Source organism: Austrofundulus limnaeus, unplaced genomic scaffold (assembly GCF_001266775.1).
Source record: "Austrofundulus limnaeus strain Quisiro unplaced genomic scaffold, Austrofundulus_limnaeus-1.0 Scaffold29, whole genome shotgun sequence".
In the NCBI taxonomy this organism is placed as follows: domain Eukaryota; kingdom Metazoa; phylum Chordata; class Actinopteri; order Cyprinodontiformes; family Rivulidae; genus Austrofundulus; species Austrofundulus limnaeus.
The window spans coordinates 1,826,492-1,853,626 of record NW_013952431.1 but is presented as its reverse complement, the minus strand read 5'-3'; the positions used below and the strand labels follow the sequence as shown (position 1 = coordinate 1,853,626).

Here is a 27,135-nt window from a genome sequence, read left to right as displayed (position 1 = left end):
AAGTATACTTGTTAGTGTGGTGGTGGGCTTAAAGGTAATTTACACTGAAAATGATGTTTATGCTGAAAATTAAGAAAGAGTTCAACATGTAGGATCATGAATGATGGCAGCCCAGAGGTTAACACTCATGCCTCACAGCAAGAAGCTCTTGATTTCAAGCCTTGGGTTGGACCTGGGGTCTTCTGTGTGGAGAATACATATTCTCCTTTTTGTTGCATGAATACTCACAGTCTAAAACATGCAAGTTTAGTGACCATTTTACACTGTAAGGCCTGGCGTGGTCCAGCATGGTTTCATTCGGCCATTTTATTTGTGAATTCAATGAACTACACCCAACTCGAAACAAATGCACCATCTGGTAGTATGATGCTTATGATGAAAGGGTAAATCGACAGATGACAGTAAGCTAATGGTAGCTAATGTTAGCTTGTTGTTTCTTGTTGATTTACTACAGTTGATAAGTTGAACTCATGTGAAAAAAAACATTACAGTCACTCCTAATAATTCAGGTCCCATTTGTGTGACATGACGCCCCAGTTATTGAATCAATCGATGGGCAACAGAAGCTGATGAAAAATCGAACCTCAACAGCTGTGGTTTGGCCCTATTAGAACCACAGCTCTTGGGGTTCCAGAAATTAGTGTAGAACTGGGTTTTACCAGGGCTAATGCAACCTGGGTCTGAACCCAGAATGGCTTGGGCCAAGCCTTGAAGTGCAAAAAGGACTTGGGCTGCCTTCAGGCCTCTTTCTGTGACATAGAGCTTTGATGTCAGTAAGCATCATCCTCGACCCATGAGGTATCCAGCCATGAAATTTGATGTTTCTAAAACATTAATAGTTTAGAGCTCAGAAAAGAAACTAGACAAATGGACAGACGGACGGCTCCACATACCATAATACATCCCGTCTCAGGACGGGCGTATGAAAACAGTAAGCCCTGTTTTGTTTTAACTGCTTGCAAGTTGCATGAAACAGACAAGAAGCAGGTTTACGACAGCCAAGTTTTAGCAATTACACCTCGAGTATTGGATCCACCTTTGCTTTCAGCACCACAGGAAAAGAAACCGAGTCCAACAGCTGTAACCAGAACAGAGTTTCTCTCTCTCCAACTTTCCCGGTGCATTGTCAAAGCTGAAAGCTGACAGGCTTTACAATTAGTGTAACATTTACAAGGTCCTGCATGAACTATACGCTGCAATTCACTGCAGTCACGCTACGCACATATCCAGCTGCTGTTCTCCATTACTGAGCGGGCAAGGTGCGTTTATGGAATGTAATGTCAGCACATGATTTGCATCACAGGATGACTGGCAGCTCGTTTTATGTGGGATATGTTTTTCACGATATTGTAACTCGCTGGTGTTTGCATGCGTACACTTAAAACAAAAGAATCCTGCCTCTTAAWTATGGTTTTAAAACACATTTAGAATGAGTTAATACCTTTCCCGAAATGGACATAACTCATCTCTGTGTAAGATTATCCAACAGGTGAGCTGCACATTTGTTTAACTCTTGTATCTGAGACTTTCTGGTTTAGGACCACAGGACGCTGATGTATCTGAGACTGTCCAGTTCAGGACTAGTGGTTTAACTATATAAAAAAATTGATATTTGTAAGTTATAAAGAAACACATTCAGCTGTGAGGACTTCAAGATCTATTCTTCAGATGGACTGAAAATTATTCCCACTTGTGGAAGATTGCATTACAGCCATGGGACAAAACAAATCTTAGGACTTTTTTCTAAWAGCTGTCATCAGTAAGGATTATTTATGGCAATGCAGGAATGCAAATTGTTCTGATTAGAAAAAGAAAACATCCAAAGAGTTCCTTGCTTCCCCTTTTCTCACTAATTTAAGTTCTTTACATTGTGAGGGAGAGAGGAGGAGTCCAAATGAAAGTTAGGAATATTTCTTAAGGAACGCTCTGCTGGGACCAGCCAAAACCAACTTCCACCTAAAACTGGATATTAGGCCATTTTCACAAAAGGGAACTTTGGAAAGTCTTGTAAGTGGGTGGAGGTGTGGCAGTCAGAGGGGACCCTTCTGCAGCCTGCTCCATGTGTTATCAGGTCTACAAGATTATTGCTTGTTTCCTTATCTTTGTAAACACAGAGAGGTCGGGTGAGATTGTATCGGCAGCACTTTGGGAAATTAAACGATAGCCAAACATTGCCGAAGCACCAAGAGGGCGAATACTGAAATACAGCAAAGGGAAAATATTTACAGTGCGGTATCGGAGAAAAGAATATCAACATGGAGGTTTCCACATATTGTGAGGGTCTAGCAATGCAGCAACATTAATCAGAGATCTGGCACCATTGTTTGGTAGCGGCTGAAGGCTGTTTGCTCTCTGACAACCATCTGTTCCCTGACACTCCTCATGCACCAGGAGGTGAGGGAGGGCGGATTCTTGCGGCGGTTTCCATTCAGGATGCTCCAAACAGCTGTGAGGCCAGAGTAAACAAACCCGGACAAAAAAACACACGAGCGATAAGAAAAATGTGGTGACAACCACTCAAAAGACYATTACCCTCCATCTGTGCGGACCTGCCCATTCTGATGGTTTGTAAATGTCTTCAGGCCTATACATTACTTCATCAACTCCATAACAATGCATCACATTTCCTCCCTTTTCATGGCACTCAAACTGTTGCTGTAAAAAAAAACTAAAATGTTCCATGTGGCTCAGATAGAGTCATGATGTGTAGAGAGAGTAGAAATGCATGTTTACAGCAATGGTTTAAACTTTGAAGTTTGAAGCCATTTATTTGAACAGAAATCTAATATTTCCCAAAAAAATCAAATATTCAAACTCACTTGCTTGTGGAGCTTTTCCAACTTGCCCTGTTGGTAAAGGAAAAAAAAAAGGTGAGAGGAATACTCAGTTTTATACTAAAAGATTTATAACGTAAAAAAATGTAATTTACTGAATTATTTTGAAAGAAGCCAATACTGTTGGGTCTGAATACAAGTACCCAGTCAGGGTTTTATTTACATTCATACCTGTTGACAAGCCACCAAAGCCAAGGCCACCAGTCCCGACACCTCCAGGCACCAGACCACCAGTCCCGACACCTCCTGGCACCAGACCACCAGGGCCAACACCTCGACCACCACCTCCGTAACCTCCTGCTGTCGAGGTCAAACAGAAACATGTGACTGTGACCCTCTGAAGTCATCACCACTGGCTCACACTGYAGGGATGCCACCAGTTAGGGACCAGGAGGGCAAAGACCACCCCTAAAAAATTCACTCAGTGGCCCCCCTTGGTCAGAAACCTTTGCAGTTGAGCAAATGGGAGTTAAAATAATAACATAAATTTCTTTCAAATTAAAAAAAAGACTCCCTCACATAACCAGCTTATTAGAATAAATTTCTGGCAGCACCACTGCACAATGCAAAAAGAGTTTTCCACCAGTCCAAAGCGAAATGATTCCTTTTGGTACTTAAAAAATGTGGGGAGTATGTCAGTATCATTTATCCATTGAGGCAATAAAATGAGTCAGTTAAGGAGCCTTAAAAGTGCAAATTTTAGTCTGGAAACTGTCTTGAGACATTTTTCATTTGTCTCAGAAGAAATAAAATATTTATTAGATAAATTATCCTCTAAAGAAGATGATGATGAGCTTCTCTGTCCTTTACAAAATAAAAACCCATTAATAACAGAATCATGTTTTTTTATGCTTATTACCTTTATTCTGGATGTGAGAGAACATTAATCTTAGTGACAAGAGTGCAAATGAAAAAAGAGTAATAGGTCCAAAAACATTTTTTTTAGTCTACCAGCAAATTATCTTAATGACACCAGTTGGCTCTAAAACACTGTTTATTACCACAGTTACAGTATTATCCTAATATTAAATTAGTCACAGTTTTCAATCCAAGGCTTGCTGCGTCTTTTCTACTGAACTTGAGCAAATCAAAGCTGACAGGAAGATCTTTTTCCAACAGTAAGTTTTTAACCTAATACTGGTTAATATTTCAAAAGATATAAAAATGTCAGTTTTTTAATAAGATATCACATCACACTTCCTGCAGCTCTGGTACTTTTCAACTATCTCAACAAACAGGAGCTGGATCCGTGCTGAGATTTTGCACCCAGGTGGTGACCTGCTTTGAAACTGAACTGTGCTTCAGCATCTGCCATGAAGGTATGAAGTGACAAATTACAGACAGTATTCATCATGACTGGAGGCACTGGCCATTTGACTGACATTACCAGAAACAAAGTGCCAATGAAATGTTTTAGGAAATAAACTTGCAGAAGTCAAACCTGCATGAAGGTGACCATAGCTGAGGGAAGATGTCCAGTTTAAATATATCTAGACAACTTTTACACAGTTCAGCGTGTACAATGCTGAAAAGAAACTTGTTGTTTTTATATTTTATGGTACCCATTTTCCAACAAACAAGAGAGAGACAATCACAAATTTTAAGTCTCTTCCACTCACCTGCAGCTTTAGCTGGTTTATAGGCTGCAGGGAATTGTCCAGTTGAGCCTAAAAAACAACAACAGTCATGCAGGTTATAGTTATTTGAACAGTTTATGGGTCAACGATTAATCATAAAGTCAGATAACTTTAGGCTTCTTTCAGAGAGTACAGTTGGATCACATGTCATTTTTATTCATGTGTACATGTTATTTCATACCAAGGGTCATAACAATGCTGAGAATCAATGTAACCATCAATGTAGTTAAAGTTCTCTTGTATTTAAAAAAAAAGCTATATTGTACACGTGACGCATATAAATGTACATTAATAATGCCTTTTTGTATTCAAATTTTCTATAATAATTTACAAGGTTTTATTATAAATGTTTTAGTAATTGTCTTTTAACTGATAGCCCAAAATGTTCTGATCACTCTCAAGCTGTGTTTTCTGCTCCACAGTAGTTGCTGTTCTTTTATACTTTGCAAAAACCATAGATTAGTTTGTTGTGGATGTGTTCACTTAAACAGCTCTTACCTGGAAAGTATCCAGGACCTGGACCGGTGCCTCCTGGTCCGATGCCAGTACCAGGTGGTACATAAACACCTGGAAAACAGAAAATCAAAGAGTCATCTTCCATCACTGATGTGAGATACGCATTTTTGTTTYGTTTTGTTTTGTTTAATCTTTGAACAACCTCATTCATACGACAAACATTCTCATTTGCATTCATTATCCCTGAGCCAGGAAAAAACACTGAATTTTGTCCTTGATGTGCACATCTGGCACACATCAAGGTTGCGTTGAAGAAGCTGGAGCACCACATCATCTGCTTGAACCAGAGCAAAAGTAAAAATGAAAGAAAAGAAAAAAATAAAGCAGAATTTTATAGGTAGGGAATTGGGCTTTGATTAGTTTTTGGTGAGGTACCTAAGTTGGAAAATTTATTTCAGAAATCTGCTCCAGCTTTAATTCTCGCTTGATTTCTGGCTGCGACTCAAAGGATCTCCTGAGACGGCCGTTCTGGATTCTGGTCTATATGGCCTCAAGTGTGTAAGGAATAACAGGATCTTTAAAAAGACGAGGGGATTAAAAAAAGAATGACTCAAAGTAGCTCTGGAACAACCAACAGCTAAGTCTAATGGGAGAGGTGAGCTAAGACCTCAATTACAAAGTTATACTGTATAAATGTCTAATTAAACCTGGTTCGTATCACACAATCACAATGAAAACGAGAAAACAGAGCTGCTGGACCAGACTGATTGTGTTTAATGGCTTTATATGGTCTGAGAGGATGATCGATTTAAACCACATGTCAAAGGCGTTCATGTGTTTATTAGAGGAATATTGTGTGAAGTCTTACTGACCACAGAGTGTGGTCAACATTGCGTGGCATGACGATTAGACATAGCTGTAGAGAATATTCATCATGCTGGCACGCTGCTACAAATTGACTGACATTTTCCTCTAATGGACTCAGGCATGTTTACTGGATTTGTGCCACAATAAAAATCAGAAAATAAGCAGTTTGTGTCACTCAGTGGTCATGAAAACACACAGATGGCCGCAATGATACAAAACGATTGAAACCCTGCCATGTTTACTGAATGTAGACGTGATGAGATGACTGCATGGGGTTATGATCATCTGCAAGTTGGTGCTGCTCACTTCAAGCTTGTTAATATACCTCTAATTTGTTTGGGGTCAACTCAGATTTTTCAAAACTGGGGTCTGAAGGGAAGAATGTTWGTTTTTTTAACAAACAAGCAAGCAAAAAATGGAATCAAGATGGGTTTCCAGCTGGTATGCTCATATTAAAAGTAGGAAAAATGGTATTTCCCTCCCATTAACACCGAAGTATCAACAAAAACCGTAAAAATCAGAGAGCTAAACAATGGAAGAACTGATCCAATTTCTTGCGGTTTGGCCTAAGTGAAAAAAACTAAACRTCCTTGAGACTACAAGACAAAGAGTAGAAAACCCCCTGGCTCTGCATCTGATTAGCAAACAGCTAAGAAAATAAATGCAACAGATGCGAGMGTGTTTGTGTTTATGAGCGTCTGACAGTTTGTTCATGCCAACAGCTCGGATGGACCTCAGTGCAGAGACCTCACCGTGGGTGTGGAGGGAGCTTTCTCGGCTTCGCTCATTCAATTTACAATCAAAAGGATTTCCTGTCTTGGCAGTTAGGTGGAACAGTGAGCCTGTTCCTTTGGAATCACATCATTTTAGTGGAGTGCACAGGGTTCACTAAAACCATGCATCTCAAGTGTGCCACAGAATTAACTTGGCCAAGAAACCATCTAAAGACTTAAGTTAAAAATTCACCTCTTGTCTTTGAGGAAAGTTAAAGTTACCTYATTTAAAACCTAATTAAAATAAAACAGTACATCTGATTCATTTGTGGTATAAAATTTATGCAAAGGTAGGGATACTAAATATATTCTTATGTGTACAAACCCTTTATTGTTTCTGGTTAAATATGAAAAGAATAGATGTAACCTGGACTGTTAACACACTGTGCATGATTCATCACKAGAATAGTAAAATGACACAGAGATGACGTTTAAACTGAAGCAGGAAACCAATTCCTAACTCTGCAAAAATCCTGCACTCTGTCTGCTCCCTGTAAGGCACACCTCCAAATAATCAGTGACGAGGTGTGGTCGACCCGTCTCTAACACGCAGCTGCTGTTATCATCCATGCTTCATTAAACTTGTGAGGCTAGCCTTGTTTTCTTTTTTGTTTTGGTTAACTCTAAGATTGCCTGTGTTTATGAGAAATGTTCAGCCCATTACGTGTAATTCGTTCCTGCTTTCGTTCTTGTCTCATTCTGTGGAAACTTTACTTCTCATAAGGATTTGTTTTTTAGTTCTAATCTGTTTTTGAGTTTGGTCGTCTGTTTAGTTTACACCATCATCTCACACCTGCGTCTGCTCACTTAGCATCACAGATTTATTTGTTATTATTTTTTTAAATAAAYGGCGATGTGAATGTTGCCTTTCTCTGGCTTCATTTAGCACGCCATCTACTTGCCAGCTCATATATGCAAGTGATGAAAGCCGGCTCCTGTCTAGAAAGGTCCCACCCCCCTAACCAACAAAGTGCAGGATATAGTCAAAACTGTGTTGAGATCATGCTGCATGCAACCAATCAGGTGCAATAAAACATACAGCGAGTGGCACAGGCTGTTGGTTAGTGATGGGATTTACAGCTCTTTKAAGGGAGCCGAACATTGTAAACCTGTTCTTTACAAAGAGTTGTTTAATTTCAAAAGGTTAGTCATTCAAAATTTGACTTAGGCTGTTCATAGTGACACACGGCTGTATGTAGTTTAATACGACTTGCCAGGCTTGCCTCCCCTCATTATCACATGTTTGCAATAAACATCTYCTTCCCTTTGCCTATTCTTCTTCATCTTGGTTAAAAAGCAACTGATGCAAATGAACCTGTGTTTGCCTCAGAGGAAGAAAACACGARAAAAAAACCATACGTTCCTGCTGCTTAGACTCTGGTTCTATAAATACAACTACTGTAAACGGGATCTCATGGCTCTCATAGCTCATATACAGTATATGAGCTGGTAAGCAGAGCCAGTGCATGAAGGACACGTCACTATCAATAAAGACGACAGAGTTATAATATTAACCCGCCCATCATAACGTATGACAGCTATATGCTCCTGCAAATATATTACAGCAAAAAAAGTCAAAGCCAGATTTTCTGAAATGTCTATAAAAGCCACACGTTTAATGTTTGATGTCAGTGGAAGAGACATTCACAATAATAACTCACACAGCAGACTGAATAGTGTCCTTTTTGTGCTTCGAACAGATCTTATCTGCAAAAACCATCAGCTGATCTTCAGAGACAAACTGAACAAGAACGTCCAGGAAACAGGTAAATTTACTACCTGCTGCAAGAGTAAAAGGCTAAGAACTATGACATTTTTTGCAGTTAAACAGCAATGACTGCTGTAACTTATTGAAGATCCTATTGACTGTTATGATTACAAAGAAGCAGCCACATGTTAACAGTGATGTCCCTGATTTTTTTAACGCACCTTTTAATTTGAATGCGGTCTTATGAGTCTCAATCATTGAGTTATGAGCTCTTTCAAAATAAAGACAGTTGGATTCAGATAAAAAATGTTTCCAACAGATATGTGGGGTTACAGCCTGGGAATGATAAATGTACTTATATAAGTGAAATAAAASAGGGAGCAGGTGAGAAAAGGTGTGACAGCCAGGACAGGGGAGTGGGAAACTGACYGAGGAAATGGCACAAAGAAACTAAACACCATAAAAAACAAACATGGAAATAAAACTTGAAACACAAAACTAAACACCTATAAACCCATGAAGTAAAAATTACAGTACAGACTAAWGAAATGACATTCGTTAATGTGAACAAAAATGCAAACAAGGTTGATTTATTTCAAGACAAATATTACATTAGTGCAGTTTTCGTGTCCTGTGAAAGCACACTGAGATGGTGTTAAGGTTATATTCTTAGATTATACTTAAATCATTTTACAATAAAATACCATTACTGATAAAAGTGCATTTGTTGGATTTGTTTTGTTTTCCATTTAATTTAACATCTAATGAAGAAGCACAAKTGCAGATAAATTTAAAGAATTCAAATTCCAGAATGAAATTAATATTCAAGCTTACAGCTTGAATATACATGCAGCCTTTTCTTCTGCAGAATTTGCAGTATATTTATGCAGTGTACGCACATGGAAGTATTCTAGCCTCTAGTGAGTAAAACCAWGGCATTTTGATGAGCTCTTTGCTTTTTTTTGACCTGATATCAGGTTTTGAATATTACCTTGGAAAATAAACAAATGAATTTTTTAATCAGCTGTTTAGCTGCCAAAATAAATCAGAATCAACAGTTTTTAAAGCTCACAGAAAACACTATTATTTATCACAAACTAAGTGAAACACTAGTCCTGGCTACAAATGTTGATTTTACGACAGATAGATGTAATTACAGTATAACCAAAAAATAATGGCTCAATAAATAAGTTAGGAATTATTAAGTCAGAACTTATTTTGTTTTTAAATCAGATTTGAGCCAATGAAACATTTTTCCACAGCACCGCACGCATTAACTGGCAATTTTCACAATTGCTCGTTCTTACTCTAAACAAACGTAGTTTTACTGCCTTCACAACAAGCTGGTGAGTAATGACATTTCCCCGACCCTGTGCTGTGGTTGTTTTACGACCGACTGCTGGGGATGACAATTAGCTTAAATGTTGGGGAAATAAAACTAATTCATGTGAGCGCAAACACAACACTTTCACAAAACCACACAAAATGAGCGATGACGGTATTCTCTTTAAAACGACTCACTGCACTGCAACCACAGCCAGCACAGGAAGTCATGCAGAAAACCTTTCTGAAGTAGTCAAAACAAAAAAAATTTACAAAACAGTTTTACTTGCATAAAATTTTCAGTATATTATCATTATCAACTAAGTAAACTCAAAATCACATTCAATCAACATGACAAGTATCAGTATTATAATCTATGATAGCCCTACTGGATCAATGCCAAAAAACTAAATATCGCCCACTTGAAGGAGCTGACTCTCACCTCTTGCTGCTGTGAACAACCCCAAACACATTTAAATAAAAAGGTTTGATCAATAAAAATGTTTTATCAAAAGGTTTTATTTACAGTAAGAACCACTTCTCATACGACAACCAAAGCAATGTTGCAGTTCAGCAACTGTTTTTATAGTAGCTGTACGAATAAAAGACAAAAATTTAAAGTGAATCTCACAAAATGAAGTCTAAATAAAGAAACCATCTGGCTTTACCATTCCTCTCTAAACGTGCCCAACCCTGTCCTGATGTTGCTTCCCTAAAGCGCTGAAATGAGAATTAAAGACAGGATTGAAACCTTGTCTTTTTTTTTTTTTTACCTTTCAACATTTTGAGGGAAGCTTTTCCACCAGAAGTCGACAGGGAATCATTACAAGATTAGGCAAGTTGTGCCTTTGAAACTAAAGAAGCTAGATTTAAAATTAAATTAGTTTTGGAACCGATATGGACTCTCTGCTCTGAAAGTACTGTAGAGATGATCATCGTGAAGGGAAAAAGCCACAGTTTGAAACACATGAAATCCCTGGAAGCCTGTGGAAGGAACAGTTTGTGTTATGAACCTGGAGATGGATTTATGTTGTCATGCTGCGGTGTAGTACAGTAAAAATGTCAAAAGCACAAGAGACTACAGTCATTATTCATTGCTAATATAATTTTACATATGTTGCCTCACCTTACCCACAGTAAGGCTTAAAAAAACCTGATAAAGTGGTTGTGTCAGCTTCTAAACTATTCACATAAGCACACATCATTTAGTTTTCCTATATTTCTTCTGAACTTTGTTTTCCTACCAAATTTTCTCATTAGTTCATCATCTGTTATGGGTTTTTCATAAAAAATAATAAAAAAAACGAGAGAAAAAGCATCCACATTTCCTGCCATTTAAACTATTTTTCGGGGCATAAATAGTTGCAAGAGAAGAATACAAACATTTCCAACAGGAGCCGGCCCAGACTCCTGGCCTGCTCCTGATAGCTCCCAGCCTGGTGAGGGTTGAGTGAAATGAATCATCCTGTTTAATGTGCTGCCTCTCTCAGCATTTGGCACCGGACGGACGCAGACCAAACAYACACAGGACTGAGAAACGTTGAGACTGACATTTATCCAAAACACAGCAGTAAGCACTAAACAAATCACAGATCAGTCATAAATAAAGACGGGCACTGAGAACCTTACTAATGACTTGCAGTAACTGTTCGCATGTCACGGTTTCAGGAGGTGGTTGGTTGGGCCCAAGGATGTAGACTGACACGAGGAGCTTTAAATACAATCAAACTAATCTTTATTTGAACAAAAACAAAAGGTGGTTGTGGCAGCAAATAAATGCATGAAGCTGTAGACCAGTGATGCTCAAATGGTGAGGGGAGTGAAGCTGAGGGGGGATTAAAAGGACTGAGGCTGATGAGAGAAGTGGCTGCAGCTGTGACAGGTGAAACGAGCACAGGTGTAAATGGGCATGGCCTGCTGACTGAGGAGAAGTGACTGATGGCACAAAATTAAATCAAAATAAAACACAAGGAGCAGAACTAAATATCCATCCATCCATCCATCTATATAAAAAGTCTAATAGATTTACACAAAAATACATAAAAATGACAATCATGCTAAGACATCGATTCTCTGGTTTAAACCATGAAAACCACTCAGCAGTTTTTACAGTAAAAACTGCCAACATGGCAATAATTACCTCTTGTTGTTGGTGTCAGACTATGTGGGACTTCCCACTCATTTATTGTAAAACTGTAAAATGTGAGGAGAACTGTCCAGTTTTTTTACAMTTTTTAAAAATTCACATCTGAGTGAAGCACAACAAAATGTTGCTCARTCAAAGGGAGGTGGTTTTGTAAACCGGAGGCTCCTGGACATCTGATGTAAAACAATTATCAGATCTTTCCTGTGAGTTTGCTCATTGTGGYGACAGAAAGAGAAACGACACACTGTTCAGTCTGTGCTTAAAACAAAACAGGTCCTACCAACTAATGACAGAATGAAGTGAGACTGATTCAGAATACATCAACCAACTAGAGCAACAAATTAAATTGTGGATCTTGCAATACAGTGGCTCAAGTAAAAAGAAAATACAGAGATAAAAGCTTTTCTTGAGCTGGTGGTTGAAATAGTCTGTTTTTATAAATTAATAAAGTGATGAATGYACACAGTAAATGTCACACGAATCCAGTATGCTGGCAGCTGGCACCCAACCTTGCTAACATTGTGTAGAGTCAAAAAGTTACATCAAAAAGAACCATAAGGACCACTCTCTCAGTGTGATGCTGAGCCTCTCCTTCACTTCTTAGAGTTKTGTGACTCTTTGCCATTCAGTCTGTGCTGGTATCCCTAAACTCAACCACATGCTCCGCATGTTTCACTGATTTATGTCTTCAATTTCTCAGGGCAGATTTGGTCATTTCCAAAAGTTGTGAACTGGCTTCCAGAAAAAGAAAAAAAAGAAAACCCTTAAAGAACCGCTTCTTGTCTTTAGAGACTATGAAGGAACAAAACAGCTATTTTTCTCCGTTTCATCTGAGCTCAGAACCWATTTCTGCCAGGAAGAATGATGCCAGTATTGGTGCAAATATTTTAAATTAAACTAATGTCTAATATAAGTTAACCGATTGTGTATGCATTCACTGAGGCGCCAAGGTGAGTTGCTTGATAAACCTTTTTTTTAATTTCCCGCAACTATTTGAAATGTCTGAAATCATAAAGCAAGTTCGCTTTGCTCATCCAATTAGACTAGAGACTCCCAACAAACACTTTATTACCTGCACACAGACGTGGACCAGCATGGGAGGGGTACATGTAACAAACTTAGCAGATGTTTCCTCTGAGAACATAAGTCATTCACACTGGTTGATGGAAAGCTTTGAGACAGCTCTGGCACTCCACCTTCATTCAAAGGTTGAGTTTCTCAAGCTCYAGAGGCGCTAAAATGGGTGGATCAGGTGTTAATGAGGGTTCATGTTTTTCACAGATCCTTTGTGCCATGCCCATAGTTTTTTTAATAGTTTTAATTTACTATTATTATTTTTATTCAGGTCAAAGTGCGCACATTGATGGGTCTAGTTTAAGTCCAACAGAAGTGTTTGATGTCGATGGATTCAACACATACTTGAGATTGAAGTTGTGCTGGTGAGTCTGTTGTAAGATCCTTTACATGTTGGATATTTTTACTGACAGAGTTCAGATGTAATCTGGGCTCAAACCTGCAGCCACAGAATTATAAAACCACTGCACTRACCACTGAGCCACCATGGCCCCTAAAATTAAAACAAATAATTCAGGCAGCTAAAATAAATGAGGCGTCACAGTTTGCAACGCCGGTATTTATTTTAGGAAACTTCCAACATGCTAAGAATGCTGGGATTTTCAAAAGAGAGGGAAATTAAATGGCTGTGACTTTGAATCGTTAAATTAAATAAATAAATTGAATTCTTTTCAGGCATTTCCACTCCAGATGAATAACATGTTTTCCACTCGGGGGTTAAATAAGTCAGAGAAGCTGCAGCCAAAACACAGACTGAGAACTAATCAGAGCAATGCAAATAGACAAGAGAAACAGGATGATAGAGTGGGGGGAAAATGCGTGTTAAATATCTCTTTCCTCCCTCGCTGAACCAGATAAAGCAAAACTTCAGACTGCAGCAGCAGCAGAAGACCTGGTCGTAGGTTTTTGACTGCGACTCTCGGATAGAGTCTATTATACTGTCAGGGGTTCATCGGGGGTGAATTTAAACTGCGTGGTTTTTCTGAGCAGAGACTCGGGCCAGCTGGAACATTCTCCTCCTGACATTTTTTAGGACAGGCTCTGCAGCCAAGTGAACACACACATATGTGCATGTGTGTGTGTGTGTGTGTGTGCAGGAGTCAATTTGACTATGTGAATTTGATTTAAAAAATACACATCCCTGAGAAACAAGGCTGTTATGTTAAAATTAGATTACACTTGTTATTCCATGACATCAGACGGTAGGTCCAAACTGTTATCAAAGCGTGAGTGTAGCTTTTCTGTGTTACTGTTAAACCTGCTAAAAGAATAAAGTCATTGGACACAAACATCAGATTATGATATGGAAAGCTACTGGACAATCCTGCACCTCACTTCTAACTGTACAGAAATGAGACACAAACCTGCAAAAAGACATTTAACGCTGCAATCATTRCAGGGTTTTCCACAGTTTTATGATAAATTATTATTGATTATCAAAACAATTAGCAGACCAACTGTTAAACCACACATTTTATAAATTGTTAAATGCAACAAAGTTTGCTCTAAATTAAGCCTTTGRATTGTTTTATAGTGAGGTTGTAAAAATACAGCAAATAAAGTTTCGCTCAAAAATAAAACTTTCCTTTTAAAGCTCTCTGACCCACAGCTAAACAGCATCACCTTTGGAAAATGTTTGATAAATGATGATACGTCCTATTACAAAAAGGAGAAAATACCAAAACAGAAAAACTAAAATGCACCTGTTCTGAGTGTGCAACTGATACAGCAAAGGTCATGTCTGTGTTCACCTGTGGCACGCTTACCTCCTTGAAGAGAGGGCTGAATCAGCGCTGAGAGGAGGAAGAGTCCGCAGAGGAGCAGGAGAAGGTTTCTGTTAGCCATCTCGCTCCAGAATGCACCACTCCTCTCCCGATCAGCTGGTTTTATTCTCTTCTAGCTAATTACCACTTTCCCCCAGGTCTCAAAGAGAGATGAAGTAAGTGAGAAAGGAAAAAAAAGATACAGGACTCAGTGTAATTACAAGAGGGCAACGACTCTTGTACARTGGATCACTTTGCTTTTTCTCCCTCTGTGTCTGGTGTTTTTATTCTGGTTACTCCTGCCAACACATAGACTGCTGCCAGCAGGAAAAGAGAGGGGGACACGCACACACATACAAACACAGACGACCCCCCCCCCCTTCTCCTTTCCCCCTATCCAGAAGGAATTGAACTGTCTGCCAAACATTTGTGTGGATGTGTAGCAACTTATCTGCAACTGGGAAGAAAGAAAGTGAGGAAGAGCAAACCGCATACCAAAAGAATTACCTGCTATTTGTGGCTCAAATCTGTAGCTTATTGWCAGTAAAAGCTTTAGCAAAACGTATTATTATTATTAAAGAAAGAACTAAAAAAATAGAAAAAAAATTGTAGAAGGAAAAAGGAGCATGTGTTCACAAAACAGAACCAACACACTCAGTGCTGTGAACCTCAACAAAATCTGGTAACATCATGGATGACAGAGATCAAAGAAATATTTGTGACTTGTGCAAATGTAATCTGTTAAACTAAACAAAACCACACATGGCCTTTGCAAAATTATTTAAACTACAAAAAACCAATTTACAATCAAACATATGGACATGTAAAATATGAACCAAAAGGCGTCAAGATCTGTTTTTGTGAGAGTCATTGGCATTTCTTGTGTTTTCATTTTGTTCCTCACGTTGCCTCACACAGTCCTGCCACGTCCACTGACACCTACTTTCTTCACCTGTCACAGCTGCAGCCACTTCTCCTCATCAGCCCCAGCCCATTCACTCTGGTTTCAGTCTTCAGTCGAGGATTAGGGTCTCACGTTTTTGTAAATTTGCTGCCATGTGACGTCAGCCTTCTTGTTTTGTTTTAATAAAGAACTCCTCGTGTCTGGGGGTCTGCATTCTGAGTCCAAATATCATGGAAACCATGACAAAAAGCAACTGAGGTGTGGAATCATAATATTTGAATTGTTAAAGGTAACCATTTAAGGCCTCCACATACTCCATCCAACGCCGGACAGTCGACGTACGGTYACGTGTTTTTTGCACACGCCTTTTATTGCCCTCAGACAAAACCACACCTGACTCCTGGAAAACCCCTCCCACTGTGGTACATGCCACTTCCGCTGGAGTCTACACTGCAAGTGAGATAAACTCTGATATCTGCCATTATTTGTCTACAAATCTATCCCACTTAAAGCTCCACCATTTTTGTCAGACAGACTCTTCCGTGCAAAACGTCTGTTTCATCTCCATCCATGAGTTTTTGGTCGTTTGACTATCTTTATATGTCTGCTTCCAGCTACAACAGTCGGCATTTAATGAGCTCCATGCTTTCCATTGTTGAGTGTCACAAAAAATGGCATCATGTGAGTCTCGAGGGTCCTTGCTATGACAATCCTGCTCACATGCAAAAACAATCAAGGCTATGCAAAGGCCTGGGCTGGGCACCAGATCTTGCAATTCAAAAAGGTAATGTGATGGACTTACAACCTATCCAATGTGCACCTGGCCTTTTGCACGGTAACTGTTGTAGATAGGCAACCTGTAAAGAAAAAGTAGGTAAAGAAAATTGATGGATGGTCAGATGGAGAAACTAAACCACTGGGTACACAAATTAGCCATTGGCTAAAAGACATACAGGGCAAAGGTTTTAAGGTTTTGTTTTTTGCACTCTGGATAAATTAAATTGAACTGACCTGGGCTGAAATTAAATGGGGCTCTGTTGTAATGTAGACCCAACAAACATCAGGACTGCAATTTTATGTTTTGCGCAGCATGTCTGCCTCGACTCAGTCAACGACTTGTCACCAACAGGGCTCTCAGTGTTCCTCTCTCTGTTCTGCCGTGAGACACATATTTGAGATTTTAAGTAGAGGAGGTTGAAGAGAGGTCCTTTTTATTGGCAAAAGCTGCAGCCAAAGTCATTACTCTCTCAGACCCAAACCTGACGGACCAGACTGTTGTGAGCATGCTAATGGGTTCTGCTTTCCAAGACACACAGCATCCTTCACAGGGGTGACGTCCGCCTAAATGTTCAAATTACCTCATGTTTATTTCCTTGAAGTCCGGTCAAGCATGTTAGTCATATCAGCTGTTAAAAGGTTTGTTCAGGAAGAATGCAAAGCGTATTTTCTTTTGAACGATGAAGTTGAGTCATGTATCCTTGAATAAACTTGAATTTTTCATCCAAACAGAAAGAATTTGCATCGTCTCTGATATTCCTGCCTCTACTGTCTTTGTCAGACCACGGTTTTTTTACCACAGCCACCTCCTCCAGCTCTTCTGCAAGAACTCTTGGAAGATGGTACTGTCTGCCTAATTTCTGAAAGCTCATGTCTGAGCAGGAAGTGCTCAGCTTCATGTTTGATTTATGAACAACTGGTCTATATGGAGATTAGAGATGGACTGGTGAAGCCRTTTGGTGGAATGGTTTTATAACAGAGTTCATCCAGCATGTCCTGGGTCTTTCCCTGTGGTCTCCCAGCTGAGCATGCCCAAGAGGTTTCTASGGGTGTCCTTACCAGATGCTTGAACCACCTCAAGTGGCTCTGCCAGATAGCTGAACTTTTGACTCATCTCTAAGGGAGTCCAGCCTGTGGGGAAAACCCATTTTGATCACATGTATCCATCACCTTACAGCTCAGCTCCCTCTTCACCACAATGGACCGGTACAGTGTCCACAATACCACAGAGACTGCACCACCATCTGTTGATCCCACACCCCATTCTTCTCCCTCACGTGAACAAAACCCCAACATACTTAAACATCCCAGTAATGGCAGGCCACTCTTTTCCAGCTGATTTTTGTCTATGCTGATCCTAGAAGCGAAATCCTTTCATTTTTTTCTCAGTAAAGTTATCTGTTGTAAGAAGGAAAAGCACAATAACAAAAAAACATGCCACAAAGACAATAACATGGAAATATGTGAACTCCTCTGAACTCCAAGATTAAAATAAATTATTAATTACAATCCAAACATCAAGAGGAGACTGACCTAATGCTGTATTAGGCATAGTACTAGTCTTTCCATGTTTGGTTTAAGACCAAAAACCCCAGCTGACTAGTCTATTTGTGAAGCCGAAGTGTATTCTGGATGGGAACAGTGTTTTCCTCAATCTATTTGCAAGTCTTAATGTCTATTTTAGCTCATGTCTGGTATTCTTCCTCAGGCTGAGTTGGCGAGTGCCTTTGCCAAAAAAGCAAAGACTGAACATAGGCTTTCGTGAAGACTCAGAAGAGGTCAGTTGTTTGTACTTACTTCATTTATTTTGGTTTCTAAGTCAATTTATTTGTTCCTTTTCAGAATTGTGTTTATTGGTGCGTGTCACATGTTAAAGAAAATGTGGTTATTCTGTTGTGCACAGATCCCTCCTGAAACACCTCTTTTCACACATTTATTCTAAAACTTCTTCACACAAAAGCCGGTTCACTGCTCAGTTTTGTACTATCTGTATGTAAATTGTACCAGCTCTGTAAACTCACTCACCTCACATGGACGTCACGTCACATGTTCTGAATCCGTCTGTTTCCTGAGAAGAAACAGTGAACTGATTTGGCACTCTGCAAAAGTTTCAGATTTAAACAACTACTATACTGATACAGATGGTGCTGTCTTTTGTATATTTGTTGCAGCATGAGGAAACTCACTTTTTAAAAAGTGTACACATGTGCTACTATTGGTACAAAGACTCTTTGTTCACTGGGTATGTGTTTACATCTTGCTGTGGGGTGCTGCATTGGATCAGCTTTGATACCGGGATCAAGAAATAATTACAGATTTTTCCAGCTGATGTGTCGTGTTTTGCTAAATATTCTTACTAAAGCTGACRCTACAGATTGTTTTGAAGTGCATTTATTCTATTAGCGAGCTCAAAAGGCGTGCCAAAAATAAAGCACTTTGGTCCGAGCACTGAAAGGTCTTTTTGTCTTCATCTTTTTTTTATTTGGGACACTGGAGAGCAAAGACCATCCTTGCCTGTGGTGTCACCCACTTTACACAGACATGTAGRTTGGCCCACCTCCAAGGAGTGATACAAACAACCAGACCGCACTCCAGATGTGGTTACTCTGCAGTTCGTGTTGCTCTGAACATTAAGCAGGTTCCAGTGAACATCAGATCCAAACCTACAGGACCCGAGGAAAACTGATGAGCGCTGGTGAAGGCCAGATCAGGAAGCTGGGTGACTCATGTTTGGCATTAAACTACTGAATACTCAACATCTAAGAAGGGTTTGCAAAACTTCCAGATCTTGATAAATAACTTTCTTCAAAAAAAAATTAATGTGGGACTCAGCGTCAAGCTAAGAGTTCGTTACATGTAGAGTGAGCTGCCACAGTTTCAGGAGGATTTAGAAACACGACTGCAGACTTGTCACAAGAAGCTCAAAGAAATAACTAAAATTTAACTTTTAAAGAAACAAAGGCTGATGTGGCTGCAGCACAAACGTGACAGAAACTGAGAGAAATGATCTCCAGGAGGGACAGAGAGCCACAGGAGGCTTTGAGGAAATCAGACACAAAGCATATTGCTCAGTTGGTGAGTAGTTAGAAAAAGAAGGATTATACAGGCTGGGGCTGATGAAGAGAGTGGCTGCAGCTGTGACTAATGAAACCAGGAACAATTCAGTTCAGTTCAGTTTATAGCGCCAAGTCACGACAAACATCTCAGGGCACTGTACAMAAAAGCAATAAATCTAAAGACGCCAGCAGATTGTGTTGAATCACTTTGTCACAGTCTCCCATCCTGAGCAGTACATTGGTGACTGTGGAGAGGAAACACTCCCTATTAACAGGAAGAAACCTCCATCAGATCCAGGCTCAGGACAGGCGACCATCTGCCTCGACACAGACAAACTGGAGACCAAAGCGAAACCAGAAGGGAAATCAAAGGGGAACTCATTCAGAAAAAGAACTCAGGTCTTTGTTTATTAAAATAACTTTATTTGAACTGTGACTCTTCTTCATCTCTCTTTGATAGTGACTCAAAATAATCTAAAGGGCAAGACACTTCACCTGCCTTGCCTGGTGATGGTGGTCAGAGGGGCCGGTGGAGCAGCATGGCAGCTCGCCCCGGTACAGCTGTGGAGACATCAGAGGTGTCAAAAGTATCCACATTCATTACTTAAGTAAAAGTATAGATAACAGGGTTTTAAAATGCTTTTTTGGAAGTAGAAGTATCAACTCAAGTTTTTTACTCAAGTAAAAGTAGGAAAGTACTGTTTTTAAAACTTCTTGAAGTATAAAAGTAAAAGTAATGAACATTTAAAAAGCAATTAAGGATGAAAGCTTAGGCTGTGCCACAGGGTTCTATAGTGTACCCTCACACCCCCAATTTTTCTTCTAAAGTCAATAATGAGTATAATGTTAAATTTAAATGTTAATGTTGAAAAAATTGTAATTAACTGATTAGACTACTTGTTTAAGCCATGATCATCTTCATTCTAGGCTCCATCTGTCTGTCCTGTTGGAATGTGATGTGATTTGTGTCATACAGGTGTGATGGAGTGCATTTAATCCAACAGGATGTCAGAATGGTATATATTTACACTTCTCATCCAACCACAGTCAAATTCCCTCTATCCAAGGGCTCCTTTATATTTTTCTGAACAATGAAAAGATGGAATAAAAACAAGTCAAAGTTAAATAGAAATAAAATACGTTTTACATTTTTAAAAAGTAAGGAGTAGAAGGTACAGATAATTGAATTAAAATGTAAGGAGTAGAAGTAAAAAGTAGGCTGAAAAATAATTACTCCACTAAAGTATAAATAACCCAAATTTCTACTTAAGTAATGTAACAAAGTATTTGTACTTAGTTACTTGACACCTCTGGGAGACATTGTAGTTTCCCATCATCAGTGCGTGAATGTGTGTGAAGGAATAATGCAAAGTGTCTTTGAATGTCCTAAAAAGCACTATAAGACCGTTGCATTATTTTGATTATGATTAAAGAAACATCCGACTCTTCTCCACAGTCTGTGTTGTTGATCATTGTTGCTCTGTTTACGTACAGACATTCCCCTTTGACATCACTTCCTGTTACTTCACATGAATATCTCAAGAAATTGTTCATCTCAGCAGCAATAATGTTTTTTTGCAGCTTGTGATTTATGTTATCTTTCAAAAAAATGCATTTAAATTTATTTAAAAAACTGATGTCACAGGCACTTTAATAATTTAAATATATGTAGCTTTTTTAGATGAAATTACAAAAAACATTTGTTAAATCTTTTAAAATTTCAATATTAATTTTTTTAAATCTATATTTTATGACTCAATTTCACATTTAACTTAAGGACTAACACAGCATTTAGAAATATTTACTTTTGCATTGAAATACTTTAAATTATGGTTGTTTTTCTCTTGCCACGTGCATCTAAATACACCCTGCTTCAAAGCTTCTGAGAATCAGAGCATAATAAAAAGAAATCATCTGGATTTTATGAGGTCTTAAAATTAATACAAAGATACCTGAAATATCAACAGTAGATCAAACTGCTTAATTTGTGTAATAAAAAAACAAAATACAAGTTTACTGCTCTCTTAGAAACTGAAATGGACTAATGAAATACACTTGTTTAGCATATTATGAGAATGAGTGAGCACCTCTATAAAATCACTAAAAGTGGTAGTTTAGCATTCTGGAGCATGCGGATGTTTGTTTAAACAACAACAATGACGTTAAATGATCTTAAAGATGCAGTTGTTGCCGCACATTAATCTGGAAAGGGTTATAGAGCTGTTTCCAAACAATTTAGAGTTCATCAATCCTCTGTGGAGAAAAAAAAGATCTATCACAAGTGGAAACATTTAAGACGTTGGCAGTAAACGCAGCAGTTGTCGTCCCAGCATGTATACGCTGAAGAAAGACTCTGCTGTAATCAGAAATACTGCAACAAGAAAACCCTAAACAATTATTTAAATAACAGACTCTATAGCGTCAGCACAAAGAAAAAGGCATTGGCTGGAAGGATTGTGGGGAAAATCCTTTTCTTTCTAAAAGAACGTAAGCACATTTTACAAGTTTGCACTATTTGGTACAAACCGCAAAAATTTCTTGAGGGGTCCCACACTGCAGCCTTTTGTAGCAGTACTGGGTCTTTCTTAGACACGAGTGTATCAAGAATGCAGTTTTGTTGTTTTTTGTTTCACTAATAATGGTGTTTCTGACTCCAGGGCCTCCGTCCAGCTTCAGATTCTACAAGAAGACAGAGGCTGAAGGAGGAGGGATGAAGACACCCAGATAAGTGGCTGTAAGGAAGGACCTAAACCGAGCTGAGTGATGACTTTTAACAACACCCAAAGGTTCTGTTCAATGAACAGGACCAAACACAGGTAAGTAATTGTATTTACAGAATGCTTTGTCTCTGGAGAACTCTGTGGGGAAATAAAAAGAGCTGGTCWGAGAGGATCGCTGAGGAATGTAGTACCATAGATCAGAGTTTGGATTATTGTTGTATTTTGAGTTTACGAGGATCACAGAGGAGTCTGCTTTGGAGAGGAAGGCAAAAGGTTTTATGAGGAAGTGAGGGAAGCTGAGGTTGGTATGTGTTTTTAAATTATTAATTTTATTTAATCCATAAAAACAACAAATCCATAAAAAATGTATTTAGGAATAAAATCAAAACAAACAAATTAAAAAATTAGAATCTGCTTCTCACAAAACCAAAAACACACAAAATTTCCCATAACTTCTATTTTAGGAAAAAGCAAGGAAAAAAATGTATGGACTGGCAGAATAAGATGGTGTTGATTAAAAAAGGACCRTGAGATGACTCCATTTTTGTATAATGTTTGATATTTGCCTTATAAGAACATTTCTCAAGCTGTCTTTGGGGACTCTGGGAACAGAGAAGTACAGCAATAACTTACTTAAAAGAGAGTGTAGGCGAACACATCCACAGCCATCATAAAGAGCTGACGACACAAGTTTTCATCAGGTCAGGCAGAGTCCAGCACAAGACATGCTTCGAATACCGAAACAAAAAAATGATTTGTTAACAGTGTGCCGTTGTGGTGGTACCAAAAGCATGGGAAAAAACTAATTACGGTAGTCGTGGGCATTTCCTAAACTTACATCTCAGGTTCAATGGATCAAAGTTGCATTAAATTCAAAATACATCCAAGAAAAAGTCTGATAAAGCTGGTTTARTCACACTTCTCAGACCTCAATTAGGTGCAGCCGCAGTCATTTCCGACAGGCACACCAACACACTTCCTTAACATTGTTAGAACTTCCTTCTGTCACCGTGACAAAACCGTTAGGAATAGCTTTGAGGCCGAAAGAAGGGTGTTCCCACATGATAAGTACCAAGTGCTATTTCTCACATTGTGTGTGAGCACGAAGCAACAGCCTTTTTTATATATATAAATATGCTTGAAAGGCAGGTTCTCACACTAATAAGTGGTGCACACCTTCGAAGAGGATGCTGCACAAAAATCTGAAACAAAAGAAACCATAAATCCACTTTCTGGATATATTTTTTGTCACGATCCTTTGGTTTTTGTTTGTTCTTGAGACTGAGATTCGATGTTAATAGTGTAACAGAAAATGTCGTTCCTAGAGCAGATTTCGACACGTCCAACTTCAGAAAATACAGGAAATTTTGGGTGAAACGCTGGCTGAAGGTTGAGGTCTTCAACAGACTTAGAAAGTGAGCAAATTTCTCAAAAAGGTTGGTGTTTTTACAGGTGTCTTAAAGCTTAGCTTGCCACATCTATTGTGTGTGTATATTTTTATCACTGAAGTTACTGCTTCTGCGTTGTTTTAAGAAACTTAATGTGGATGTTTAAAATTTGTGGAAAATGGCATTATTTGTATTACTGCACTGGCAGATTATTTCACTTAACTTTAGAAGATTCAGACTATAAARTAATATTTTTAACTTCATTTAGGTAGCTAACTTTTGCAGTGATTCACTGAGGTTCTCCTTTCATTGAATTTTTATTTAGAAAATGTTTACTTGCTAATCCCTGACAATCTATAATTACTTAAAAAATTAATACGTCCCCTGGCTTGGTCTAGGAGTTTAAAGGGACTAACATAAATCTAGACAATGAAGGAGGAGTCAAAATGGCATTTAAGGTGTTTATTTTCTGCCATATTTTAAGTTTCTTTTCCTGGGAGTCTGATTAAATGGCTTCAGGGAGAGCTCAGGCCAAAATAACAAACAAAACAACCTTGAAAGAAAAATAAAATTTAAACTTACCTAACCCCAATAAAAATGAAATATACAAACCTAACATAACCTTGCCTAACAATCACATAAACAGGAGAAAACTAAGTTTAAACAAAAAGGCAGCTCTCCCCTACAAAATCAGACTAACCAATTTTACATTAATTTGTAAAATACAAAAACCCTTTGAGGTGACAACAAATTGAGTAGGTCAGTCAAGTGGCCCATAGGCGCAGAAGTCCAGCTTCACAGCCATTAAATAGGGCCCAGCTGATTGATTGGCTTGAGACCCAAGGAGCAGCACCCAATCACAGGGGAGACACAGGAGAGGAGGCAGAGCCTAAAAAAACCACAAGGCATTACTTCAATGCAAAATCAAACATCCACACTGGGGATGTAACAAAATATTTTCAAAGACTAAGGTTAGTGTAAGTACAGTAACATATGAAATGTGCAAGAAAATATGTTAAACATTTTTAGACAAGGCTTGCAAATATATGGTAAGGAATGTTTTCGGTATGACAGGTGTCTACAGACAAGAATAAACTGTTTTATATAAAAGCTGTTGTAATTATTAGCAGGTGAGGCTGCCTTCTTCTCTCTGCAGAAAAGTAGACAATGGCCACTCACTTCTCTATAAACCAGTTTTGTGGAGGCCCACCAGTTTTAAAAAGGAACATCTGAACACAATTGTGCTCATTGCTGACACGAGTATGTTATTAACAACCAGCCCCAAATGTTGTGCAGCTATAAAAAATAAAGATATCAGCTTCACAGTCAATGTAAATTGCTGATTTGGACAAAAATTAATCTGTTGGCTCAGTTTTGCATGTAGAACTTTACACACACATCATTTTTTTCTGCAGAATGACATTTTCCTAAGATTACAATACAACATTGTTTTTGACTGTAAATGTAGGTTTATTTTTATTTGATTTGTAATGTGTGCACATATGTTCACATGAAAATATACATGTGTGTGTACAAAACAAAAATGGTGCATTCAGCAGCCCCAGAAAATCCAAAAGAAAATTGTCCTGATACATCTCAGTAATCCAGGTAGAAAAAATACAATTTTTAAGTAGGTTCTCTGGACGTGTTCTTCTTTGATGAAATGTTTCATCTCTCCTCCAAGACCCTTCTTCAGTCTGAGGAGTTTCAGGTGAACTCAGCCTTATAAGCACTGCCTCCATGGTGGACAAACAGGTTTAACGAACATTAATGCTGTCTGTTCACATGCAAAGGAGGATCATCGGTCTATCAATAGATTGATCATCACCTGTAGTTCAATGAGGATCATGTGCACAATTAACATTGAAGCCCTGATTATCGCCTATTGTTCACTTGCAATAACAGCATTGTAGGAGGGGGACAATTGGACACGAAGGCTTCCACCTCTGTTTAATGATGGATGATTTTTCTTCACAAAGATGGCTTCCTTTACTCCTCCTTCAAACCAATGTTCCTCTCTATCAAGGATGAGAACATCTTTATCCCTGAAAGAGTGACCGCTGGCCTGTAAATGAGTGTAAACTGCAGAGTCCTGACCTGTAAATGAGTGTAAACTGCAGAGTCCTGACCTGTAAATGAGTGTAAACTGCAGAGTCCTGACCTGATGATGTAGCTCTTCTGTGTTGGCTCATTCTTTTGAAGAGACTGATTTGTTTCTCAGATGCATAACTGCTCACAGTCCTCCTGGCACTTAACAGCATCCATAAGTATACTCTGTTTGTGTCGCGGGACAAGGTCTTTGGGGTGAACCAGTTTTTGTCTTTTTGGGGTTTGAAAGCCAATGGGACGTCATGTTTGGAGAATAAAAGTCTAATTTATCAGTGGTCACTCTTTCAATCTATTCATCAGTCTATTGATAGACTGATGATCCTCCTTTGCATGTGAACAGACAGCGTTGATGTTTATTAAACCTGTTTGTCCACCAGGGAGGCGGTGTTTATAAGGTCTGAGTTTATCTGAAACTCCTCAGACTGAAGAAGTCTCTTGGAGGAGAGACAAAATGTTTCATTAAAGAACCCGTCCAGAAGACCTACTTTTTATTTATTTAATTTTTTTGGACCAAACAACTAGATACCGCATAGCGGTAACATAATGACCCCCGCACGCAGAAATGCACCAGCACTCAGAAGTCTTTATTCCTAATAAATATCATGCTACTAGGTGCATCCCAAAATTGTAGTGGTTTGGGTGGGGGTCTTTTTTTGGGGTGGGGGGTGGGGGGTTGGACCTGATGGATAGCCACTCATCAGAGCTGAACAACAAAAGAAATCTGAAGCTTCTATGTTGAAGAGTTTCTGAGTTATAAGCATTTTTGCATGTCCTGACACCCCCTCTTTGAAAGGAGCCCCCTCCTCAAATATGGGGTCTATCATAAAACCGTTGGCTGGCACAGTGTAGGTTGGACTCATCTACAGACCTGCCAAATTTCATGTTCACCAGTGCAGCCGTTTTTGTGGTATGGTTGACCAAATATTACAGAATAAAAGAAATAAAAAATAAACAGTATGAAACAACATGACTCCCGCTTACGCTTCGCGTGTGGGGGTCCTAATAAAAAACTAATATCTGTTTTATATCAATGCTACAGAAAAATGAAATTCCAAACAAAGCAAAAGCTGCCATTATGATAATATCTCGGTTTCTGTGAGTTAATGAAACCAAAGCAGCTGCTAATCTGGTGCAAGTAAAGCTATTTGCCGTATTTGGGTTTTTATTCACAGCAAAGTGAATCTCAACAAGCAGAGCTCGATTTTTTTGTACAAATAATTCTAKTATCATTTAAGAATAGCCATATTATACAACAAAACTGCACAGACAAGCGTAGTGTATATCTGACATGTACTGTCGATCATTAATACATCATTAAAAGGGCATCAAGGTAATGGGTCATTTTTAAAACATTGATGGTTTTAATAAAGCAGGTCCTTTGTAGATTTAAAAAGGTGGAGTTAATTCATTCACCAGTTAAGCTTTAATAACAGTAACAAATTTACATCATTTTGCAGAAATCTGAACTCTCCTCAAAATCCAATTTTTGGTCTAAACTATAACGTTTAGCATACATCAGTGTCACAGTAACAGATACATCAGTTTGAGAACAAAAAACTCAGCACTAATGACATTTTATGAGTGATAACAGCACACTAAA

The 27,135-nt window shown here is 38.7% G+C and overlaps 1 protein-coding gene across 1 annotated transcript in view; it reads right to left on the bottom strand.

The window, feature by feature from the left end:
- The window catches only part of elna (elastin a), a 51,723-nt gene extending 36,856 nt beyond the window's left edge, over positions 1–14,867 (bottom strand). The window contains exons 1-5 of the mRNA XM_014005190.1: positions 14,585–14,867; positions 4,970–5,038; positions 4,454–4,501; positions 3,006–3,134; positions 2,820–2,846 (exon numbers count right to left, since the gene is read on the bottom strand). Of these exons, the coding sequence (XP_013860644.1) occupies positions 2,820–2,846; positions 3,006–3,134; positions 4,454–4,501; positions 4,970–5,038; positions 14,585–14,663 (352 nt within the window). The 5' untranslated portion in view covers positions 14,664–14,867. The remainder of the gene's footprint in view (positions 1–2,819; positions 2,847–3,005; positions 3,135–4,453; positions 4,502–4,969; positions 5,039–14,584) is intronic.
- Positions 14,868–27,135: the final 12,268 nt, after the last annotated feature.